The following is an 11158-nucleotide window of genomic DNA, read 5'->3' on the forward strand; positions in this document are numbered from 1 at the left end:
TCCTTTAACGAATTCTGACATGTGATGCATGTATCCCATTCTGTTGACAACCTTCGCTTCTTTTTTGGCAACTGTAACTTCAATGGACTCGATCCCGGTTCATCTGGACACCGTTTAGCCATGTTGGTGTCCTATAATAAAGAGAAATTGAAAATTCCGTTAAATGATTTACGAAAGACCACTTATAACCATTATTGCGTAATGGGTAGAGCATTTATGATGTGTCCATACAATTGGCATTGGCGTTCTACAACCCTGGAACTGAAGGAATTGAATAAAAAATAGATATATTAGGTTTATCTAATTGCTAAGCTATAGCCTTTCAGTACTGTCCATGTTTGCACAACCATGCAGGACAACCTCGGTGCATGGATGAGAGCGATGGTGAGGATGATAATTATGTAATCACGTTTTATCATATCTTCTTTAATATTGTAAAAGATGACTACTGAAGATAGCAATGGCAACATCGGTTTTGAAAAATCACCTTCTCTGATATTTTGCTTTTGGCGGTCCTAAAAATTTAGAAAATTATCGTATTTTGTCAATAAAGGCATATAAATTGACATATAATGATGTGGTTGTGATACCACATTATTCTCCTGTCCAAACGACACATATCAAAACCAAACGTGAAGGAAGAGGGCTCTTTGTCTTGAAGTTTATGGGAAATTATGTGATTTTCTGAAATGGTCCAAATATTCAGACGGGTGAAACCTTCAAATGTGAATATTTCATGGACCGCACACCAACATATGAGGACAACAGGGCAAAATGTATAACTGAGATCACCATCTTTCATATGAAACCTGTTGTAGCTTTGTGTCAAGCCGGTTGATTAAACTCCTAAAATATAGCCCTTTGTCGAGGTTTCCCGCTGGCCCATTTGTCCTTCGCCTGTGATGACACCCTCAGCTTATAACCCCAATAACCGTTACTTAATGTCTCGAGCTGCTCACAATTAGAAGTACCTCTGCCAGTTGAGAACAAATCATAGGCCAGCAATGCCCTCAAGCTTTTGGGATTGCAGTCATTGGAGGTCTCCACTGATCAACATGATGACCCCACAAGGATGATAGTTTGTGATCCAACTAAGGATTTTGTGCTGACATGTTGTATAATTTTTTTATTTCGAAGTTATAACCCAGTTCTGAGAAGTGTTTTTTTACATTTTCATGAATTTTTGCATTTGAAAAGTGCAGTCATTCCTGAGTATCTTCATGTCTTGATATTATATATATATATATATATATATATATATATATATATATATATATATATATATATATATATATATATATATATATATATATATATATATATATATTGAGAGGAGCCTGGTGTTGGCGCAGTGGTGAGGGCAGCGGCTTGGGATTCAAAAGGTCCCGAGTTCAAGTCCCGTTGGGCCACTGAATTAATACACCAGGAGGTTGACTCAGCCTTTCATCCTTCTGAGGTCGGCGAAGTGAGTACCGGTATACTGGGCCCGGTGTATGCCCTGGGTAAAAATAGTTGTACCATATCCCTGTGTCGTAAGAGGCGACGAAGGTTGCATCAGGAAGGGCATCCGGCGTAAAACATGTTCCAAATCACTATGCGGATCATGCGGATGATCCGCTGTGTCGACCCCTAATGGGAGCAGCCGAAAGAAGAAGAAGAAGAAGAAGTTCCAACCTGTATTTCTCACAATGGCACTCCTAATTTCTGGACATGGTAATGACAAATCCTCCGACAAATGTCTCCTGTTCCACTTCTGCTCCAACACGTTCATCTAATTGTGTGCTTTTGAGAGGTAACTTCTCTCGAGCTATTGTCGGAGAGCTGCCTTGTGCCATCGAGTCTCGCAGTTCACCCAAGGTGATGGCAGGCACGATACACACACTTGAAGCTCTCCAGTCTGGGTTTGAAGTTCAACCAGCTCTTGACCCTCTCTATTCCGAGTTCCCCAACCAAATTTACCAACACATTCCTCTTCACCCGGTTCCGCTACTCCCACATGTTTGTTAAATTCTCCTGCAATGCACAGCATCACCGCCAGCTGAACCATTCTCATGATCCTCTCCAGTGTGTCCCTGAATTCATGCTTCACCACCGCAGTCCTTCCCATTTGTGGCCCAGACACTGAAATAAAACAAACCATTTGCCTCTGTATCACCACCCATTCCATAACTAACTCTCCGTCCCTCCCATATTTCCACTCTGATCACCTGCTTGCTGATCTCTTCCGATGCTATTATTCCCACACCATTACTCCTTCCATCCCCACTCATGTGAATCAGCTTGTTATCTCCTCCTCACGTCCTTGCCCTTTCCATCTGGTTTCCTGAACACACAACACTTCCAAACTCCTTCTCTGCTTCATTTCTATCAATGCGTCTCCTTTTCCCTCCATTGATCCCACATTCAAATTACCTATCCGGACCTCGCTTCTGAACCGCTGCCCTCCTGGCAGAGCCAGTGCCATCTTGATAAGTTTGGGATGCTCTGGTCATCAACCAGCAGCACTACCTGGGATGACCTGCTATTTAAAATAAAACTGATCTTAAGTAAAAAAAAATACTTCATCCTACAATTGATGTCTGAAGCTTCAGTTCTCCAACCTGAAATAATCATCCCCTTTACTCAGTGCCAGTGTTGTCAAATCAGTTCCTTGACGGGGAATATACTGAGTTGGTTTGCTCTTGCCTTCCCAGCAGTCAGTCAGCGTAGGATTTTGAAATTTAGCCACAGTGCTGTCGATAACTCACCTTGGACAGCGTGGGCTCAACTCAGGCTCCACAGCTCAGAAGTGAGGGTGATTACCCTTAACCTACCCTGCCAGCACCCCCTTCCTGATATATATGTTTCGTAAAGGCCCACCTGTTGATTTAGTCAGGCAGTTTTGGGATTTAGCCTCCTCTGCCTGGAGAGGCCCAATTTGCAAAAAAATGAATATACCAGATATCTGATATTAATATCTCTTCAAGTAACAAAGTGGATGGCATTTCTGCAAATGTTATGTACAAATTATACACCAAGGGAGTATGAGCATTGTGCATATTTCCTCATGGAAAGATTTGGCTTGTTCTTTCTCTTTAGGTTGTCTGCTTATTGGCTGTCTTTACATATTCCTGCTGTCATGTCTGTCCCAATCTTTTAGCAGTCTACTCAATGCAACATGTTGCATGGTGTTTGTACTCCTTTTCCCATTGCGCAAAAGCACAACATTTAAATTGGCATCACCAGGCAGGGTAGACCAGACCAGGTGGGGCAAGCATTCACCTCCACCATAAAGGTCATTATTGAGATAGTTTGGTTTTATTTCCAACAATATGATTTGGGAAATGGTAATTCTGCAAAGATGAGCTTGGTTTCTCGATCGTTAGACTTCATATCCTTCATGCTGCTGTCTTCAGCTGGATTTGAATATTCAACTGATATAAATTATTTGTACTCGTCACGAGACCACAACCACAGGGGCATTTCGGCCTTTTAGGTCCTTATGCAAGCACATAATATATCATGATTTAATATTTCCATTGTTTATGCAGCAACAAAATGGCTGTAGATGAGTTTGTACAAGACCTTTATCCATTTTCAGCTTCAGTGGAAAACCACAGCACTGGACAATTTGATTCAGATGCCCAGTTTGCATATGATGAAGAATGCTGCAGAAGCAGCAGAAGCAGCAGCAGAAGCAGCCACAGCACAATGCTGTACAGGCAGGAGGTCGGTGTGCTGGAAAAATTAAAAACACTTCACTTAAACAAGGTGAGTTTTCCACCAGCAACCACTCTTGTACTGAGAAACTAATTTTGTTTTTGCAACATGTGTTGGATAATTTTCACTTCCTCCTTCGTGCTCATTCGCTGTTCTTCCCAATTCATTGGTTGTAATGCTTGCTTTCATGAGACTTCTAAATCAACAAATTCTGCATTTGTGCCTAATGGAGGACCATAAATACATATAAATGTGTCGTGATGTACAAGGATGTCAACTTCACAATTAATGCCAGAATACGAAAATGTCTACTTCACACTTCATGCCACAATATCTTACTTTTTAGTACACAGGAAGCTTGTGAAGGCAGAAAGAGAAAAGAAACACATAACAGAAGAAAGAGGGGACAACAACTTGGCTTCGGTGCCTTTTCAAGTGAAGGAAGGGATGGAGGGGAGTATACTCCAGAAACGAGCTTGATCAACGTGCCACTAGGTTTTGGAGGAGGAAGACAAGTTTGAAAACTCAATCTTGAGGTTGTTGGACAGATGTTGTTTTTGAGCTCTCCTGAGAGTGGATTCACGCATGGTGCCGGCTTTGTGGAACAAGCTGAGATCACCTTTGTTGGGATTTCCCTTCCAAAAAATGAAGGCAAGTTGTGTCATGGCAACTGCCTTCCAGCAGGATTCAGAGTATCATTGGTGGGAGGTTGGGTATGATAACTGAAGATGAGATGGGATGAATCTGTGCATAAGAGAGAGCAGATTTATGTGGACAAATTCCCAGAATTCCCAGGCATAAGCGAAAGCAGGTTTTGAGTTAATATCAGGGGCAGCAAGTATAGAAGACCAGTCCTGAAGTGAGATGGCGGCTTGCAGTCCTTGCCAGTCAACCTGGGTGAACTGCCCGACTTGCTGGCGATGACGCAGCTCTCTGAGAATAGCTGGAGACATGTTGACTCTCACAAGCACATGATCAGATGAACCAAATGGATTGGAGGAAGACCAAGAGACATGAGCAGGGAGGTTAGTAATTACCAAATCCAGAAGGGAGGACTTGCCATTGAAAGAAATCCAGGTCAGAAAGTCCACACATTGAGTTCATCCCTTCTGCAAACTTCTTCAAATATAATTTGGTGAACTTGTAAGTCTTGTTAAAGCCCCCTCTTGGGATTTCATCTTGATATTTCGGAATGGAAAAATTATCTTGGACAATTTGGTGGAAATTGCTTTGAACGCACAAAGTAGTTTATTCTGTGTTGTTCTGATTTTACTTGTTCGTGATTGGATTAATAACGATTATGAGTTGTCAGTCTCAAAGGGTGGTGTCGAAGTAGTGCACATACCTTTGCACTAATCTTGTGTGTGCTTATTTCTCTCAGACTGGGGCTTCGCAGGAAGGGTTTTGCTTGATGTTCAGCTTGATATACTCATTGCGAGCGTTAGTGGTGGACGTATAAGATTTTTTGGTGTGTCTCAAAAAAGAATGGTTAGGTTTCATCAGCATCTTTGTCTAATTCCAACCAAATTCTTTTCGGTCTCAGTTGAACATCATACTTGACCAGCCAGTTTATGAAAGACTTGAACTGACTGTGCATGCTCTGAACTAACTATCGTACCCTTATGAAATAATTCCATGACAAGGATAGAGTAAACTTTTCGTTGTCACTTGCCGTGTCGACCCGTAACTTCACTGACATGTTTAATAAAAGACAGCATGCTGTACTTCAGAAACATATTGCATGTCTATCTGTGAGTCAAATGAGGATGTAACATGAAGTGAAACACAGGAAAATGGATATTTTACATGTAGTTGTTGTTGTTGTTGTTGCTATCATGGTGGGTGTGGTGGTTGTTATTTGTGGGTTAATGTGTACTTTTATATTCAGTATTGTTCTATTGCTTCAAGAAGTATTGCAATACCAGCAGGTATGCGTATTGTATAATGTGACATGAATGGATTCTGCAAAGAATAGTTACTTGATTAAATCACCTCCCACCATGACGCAAAGTCGTCAACCTCCCCTCCAGCCAACCACAAGTCTTCAACCCACTTCCCCCAATCCCAAGCTTTCAAATCTCTCCCCACTTTGCAAGTCCTTAACCGCCCAAACCCCCTCAAAGCCTAAATCTCTCTCCCAAATCTCTCCTCTGCCACCCCTCTGTCCTCCCCAACTCATTACTTCCCGTTCTTCAAAGAAAGAGCACATTCTTACACCATGACATATTATTTCTTCATTACCTCATTAAAATGACCTCGTTATGTTCATAAATGATGCAAAATTAATTATTTTCTTTGTGATGCATATATATTCAATATATAAAGCTCATTCTAACGACTCACTGACTCACTGACTGACTGATCACAGAGCCGTCGGAAAGTATCCAATGAAAATATCTGAAAATAAGTGCAGCCTTGTGCTCAATGCAGGTGAGCGACCCGAGACAATGGGGACAATGGGTGGTCATGCTGCAGCTGCTGCTATTTATTATATTCTCTACATGGCCAAGATTATGTGGACACCTGTTCGTCCAACATCTCATTCCAAAATCATGGTCGTTAATATGGTGTTGGTCCCCTTTTGATGCTGCAGCAGCCTCCACTCTTCTGGGAAGACGTTCCACTTGATGTTGGAACATTGCTGCGGGGATTTTCTTCCATTCAGCCACAAGAGCATTCGTGACGTCAGACACTGATGTTGGGCGATTCGGTCTGGCTCGCAGTTGGCATTGCAATTCATCCCTGTTCTTTAGAGTTGAGGTTTGGCTCTGTGCAGGCCAGTCAAGTTCTTCCACACCGATATTGACAAACCATTTCTGGATGGACCTCACTTGTGCACGGGGCATTGTCATGCTGAAACGGGAAAGGGCCTTCCCCGAAGTGTTGCGACAAAGTTGGAAGTACAGTTTCAATTAGAATATCATTGTATGCTGTCGCGTTCAGACTTCCCTTCACTGGAACTGAGGGGCCGAGCCCGAACCATGAAAAACAGCCCCGGACCATTATTCCTCCTCCACCAAACTTTACAGTTGGCACAACCCATTCGAACAGGTCACGTTCTCCTGGCATCCGCCAAACCCAGATTCGTCCGTCAGACTGCCAGATGGTGAAGCATGATTCATCACTCCAGAGGACATGTTTCTATGCTCTTGAGTCCAATGGCGGTGAGCTCTACACCACTCCAGCCGATGCTTGGCGCGTGGTGATCTTAGGCTTGTGTGCGGCTGCTCAGCTCTGAAAACCCATTTGACGAACAATGTTTGCACTGACCTTGCTGACAGAGGCAGTTTTGGAACTCGGTAGTGAGTGTTGCAATCGACGACAGACAATTTTTCCACGCTACGCACTTCAGCACTTGGCGGTCCCGTTCTGTGAGCTTGTGTGGTCTAGCACTTCGCCACTGAGCTGTTATTTCTCCTGGACATTTCCACTTCACAATAGCAGCACTTGCAGTTGATCAGGGCAGCTCGAGCAGGGCAGAAATTTGATGAACTGACTTGTAAAGGAGGCATCCTGTGGCGGTGCCATGTTAAAAGTAACTGAGCTCTTCAGTGTAGCCCATTCCACTGCCAATGTTTGTCTATGGAGATTCCATGGCTGTTTGCTTGATTTTATACACCTTTCAGCAATGGGTGTGACTGAAATATCCAAATCCACGAATTAGAACGGGTGGCGCATACTTTTGGCCATGTTGTGGACTGACGTATGGAGCACGATTCGTTATTACTTACAATGTGTTAGCATACCTCATTTTTATGAATGTGCTTTTAAAACTGGCATTAATTGATCAAATACAACATTGAGAAAAGCATGAGAATAGGGGAATGATTAGAAAAAGGGGAAATAATGTAGTTGAAGGAACGGGATGTTGACATGTTGAGGAGTGGAAATATAGAGAATGTATGGAGTGGATTTAGTACTGGGAAGTGTTCTGAAAGGTTCACCAGTTTGTGTACGGACTGTATATGTAATTTGCATTGCTGGATTAGTTCTCTCATACCTTTGTCCTGAAGAATAATTATCTTGTTTTTTTTTTTTCTTCTTTGTCAGTCCACAACTAATCTTGAACAAGAGGACACCAACAAAAAGGGTGAAGTGAACAATGGCAAAGGTGAAAAAATACTTTGTTGTAATATGGAGCAATGAGTCCTGGAACAATTTCTTTTTGTCTGATTGCAGACTCCATTGGATCTACTAGAATAACGATTGTGTGCTTGACATCAACACTATTATTAAAAACCCAGGGTACACACTTGACTGAGTGGAGGTCAGAGGAAGGGATCAGATTGAATAAAAACACAAAAGCCTGAGAGGATAGTCAATTATAATGCATTCCTGCATACCAAGGATTGAGATGCATTGTCATAAAATTCCTGTATATCCCTTATATTTTGGCTGTTGTGTTCTTTTGAAATTTAAAAACTGCATGCAGAGAGGTACTTTGTTGTTTGTGGAGAAAGATCTGGGTGTGGTAAAAGATATGGGGGCAGACAGCACAGTTGCAGACAGTGTAAGGCAAAGGTAATTGAGTTTTCGGTTGTATTCGTAGGGGGATAAAGGAGAAATCAAAAGAGTTATTGTTCACACTGTGAAGGAATTGTTGGAAGGCCTCATCAATAATATTGAGTACAGTTTTGGTCACCACATCTGAGGAAGGACGAAGCTGCTTGAGAGAGAGTTCAGGCTAGGGTTACCAGCTTGATTCAGGGGCCAGCTGGACTAAGCTATGAGGAGAAGCTTATAAAGACAGGATTTTATACTTCATGAGGGGATATGATAGAGATGTTTAATATAATGCAGGGAATAGACAAATTAAGTGCAGAAGAGTTTTTTTTTCGAAGAATAAAACACTGATCGGACCAGGCCCAAAGCCTGAGATTAAAGAATAAGGAGAGTTTAGGCTCTCTTCCTTCTTAAGTCTTCAAGTAAGGCAAACGTGTTTCAATCAGAGAGTAGTTAAAATGCAGAATGGTCTCCCCAGTAAATAGTATTACCAGAAAGAGTAGATAGGCTTAATTTGGAATTAGAGAGGTACCAAGAAACATTGGAGATGGAGGGGTACATGGATATTGGCAGGACTTGGAGGTGGGTGCATGTGGAGGGGTGACCGTATCTGGTGTTGGTGTGGCACAGGTATGATTTGCTGAATGGCCTCCTCCTGCCCCAAAGTTTCTTGTTGTAAACTTTACTGGTTTGTGCCACAAGTTATTTTTATCTTCATTATTTTTCATCTTAAAGAAGGATTTTAGGTGGTGATTTACAACACCTTTCAGAAGTACCATTTTGGGGCTGATCCCGAGTTTTGCTCAGGGTGGTAAGAATGAAACATAATGTGGTGACTGATATCACCCAGTGTGGCAGACCTGACTAGGCAGAAAAACCATTTACCCGTGATAAACAAAAGTCGGTTAACACCATTATCAGACATTCCATAATTTAACCATTTAGGTGTTTTCCCAACAATCCGATTGATGATTTCACAATTCTTTGAAAACTGCTTGGATGAAGTACTTAAATTCAAATCCTTCATCCTGCTGCCTTCAGCTGTATTATAACTTCCATCCAAAGACTTAACAATGGCCTGACCAGTCGGCCATTGCCACATCCAGGGTGCTTCTGTCATTTGATTTGTCATGCAAATCGAGTACTGGAAACTACAATGATTATTATTTTCTGTTAAATTGCAAAAAAATTGCTGTAAGTAAGTTTTTTGACACGTTTGTTTATTTTCTGCATCAGTGGAACTCCAGAGCAATGGAACACTTCAACCTGGTATCCACTTTTTAAGAGGGGAGCAACAAAGCAGACGCAGCAGCAGAGACTGTGACAGCACCAGCTGCAGGATCAGCAGCAGAGACTGTGACAGCACCAGCTTCGGGAGCAGCAGCAGAAACTGACAGCACCAGCTGCGGGATCAGCAGCAGAAACTGTGACAGCACCAGCTGCAGTAGCAGCATGTGGTTTGTCAACAGGGTAGCTCAGCTGTCTAAGCTAAAATTTCTTCATCAAAGGAAAGTAAGTGCTTGCCTCACACTGCATGAAGCTGGCAATTGATGTTTTACAATCCATACCACGATAGTTTGCATTTCCTTCCAAGTGCTCAATGTATCTACTGCTTCCCAACTCATAAGTTGTTGGTCACAGTTTTATATTTTGTGGGCGGGACCTCTAAATGAGTATTCCATCCAATACCTCATGGAGGATAATGCATCACAAAAATGTCTCAAGTTGATCTACTTCACAGTTCATGCCATCATAGTTCACTGTTGCGAAAGAAACATTTATAGTCTTTTTTAAAACTATATCATGAGCATAAACAATCATGATTATAGGGAGATGTGTAGATGTCGATTATGGGGAGATGTGTATCAAGGAGTGGTCACCAGTGTGACCACTCCTTGACTTTTTTCACAAGATCTTGGCTATTCGTTGTTCACCTTGGCGTCTTGGTTTTCTATCGGTTTTTCTTGGCGTATAGGTTTTCTCTTATCATCGCTTTTCCGAAACCTTGTGAATTATTGGCTTTTTTATTCGCTCACCTTGGCATTTATGAAAACGAGGAGTGGTCACACTGGCTGTCACAGCAACTTCAGAATATATCCTTTCACTTTGCATTGTGTTTTGTCTTGTACTTTATTCATAACTAGCAAAGAACCTGGCCTGGTGGACGGGAGGAAGAAAAAGCAGAACTTAGATGGGGATTACTTTTGTGCCACTGTAAAACATGGAAACAAACAATGTCTTCCCTCTCAAGAATAGTCTGGGGTAAATGGTTGCAGGTTAAAAGAGGGCAGGTTTAAGGGAAAGTAAGTTGGAGGATAAATATGGTTGTGGGAATAATAAAAGAAATGTCGCTGTTGTCGTCGTCGTCATCGCTGTTGTTACTGTAGTTGTCGTCATTTCTGTTGGCGTCACTGTTGTCTTCACTTGTCCGCTCCTTTCACATCTCATTTCTAAAGCTCATTCTCACCACTCATTGACTCACTGACTGACTGATATTAATGTTCAGTATCTTCCGGGTGACATAGAAAGTTTAAATTTTGCTTGCCGACAGACATTGAAGCTGATACACCGGGAAAAATCACAGAACCATTGGAAAGTGCCCTGAAATGAAAATATAAATGAATGAAAATGAATAAATGGGAAAAAATAAATGCAGGTGAGCGACCCGAAACAATGGGGAAACACGATTCGTTATTGCTTGCAATGTGTAAGCATACCCCATCATAGTTTTATAGACACATCTTTACATCTCTTCATTTTTATTCCATATGCAGGCAGTGCCAGGTTTACGAACACCCGGCTTCCAAACATCTGTCCATCTCAACATTATATTTTTACCTTCGCATTCTGCGAAAGGTTATGTTTTGGTCGCTGTGTATTTATTTATTTGTGAATATGTGTGTTTGTTTGTTATTCGCATAACTCAGAACGTATTAAACCGAATTGCATGAAATTT

General features: G+C 41.8%; 1 protein-coding gene across 1 annotated transcript; it reads left to right on the forward strand.

The window, feature by feature from the left end:
* The first annotated feature begins 1710 nt into the window (after positions 1–1710).
* On the forward strand, positions 1711–9708 carry LOC147035360 (uncharacterized). The gene is made up of 4 exons (XM_085879549.1): positions 1711–1901; positions 3531–3750; positions 7750–7810; positions 9439–9708. The coding sequence occupies exons 1-4, from the start codon at positions 1711–1713 to the stop codon at positions 9594–9596; spliced, it is 630 nt and encodes a 209-aa protein (XP_085735675.1). The 3' UTR covers positions 9597–9708.
* Positions 9709–11158: the final 1450 nt, after the last annotated feature.

Source organism: Eptatretus burgeri, chromosome 1 (assembly GCF_056783735.1).
Source record: "Eptatretus burgeri isolate ZD-2024b chromosome 1, Ebu_testis_v1, whole genome shotgun sequence".
Taxonomy (NCBI): Eukaryota; Metazoa; Chordata; class Myxini; order Myxiniformes; family Myxinidae; genus Eptatretus; species Eptatretus burgeri.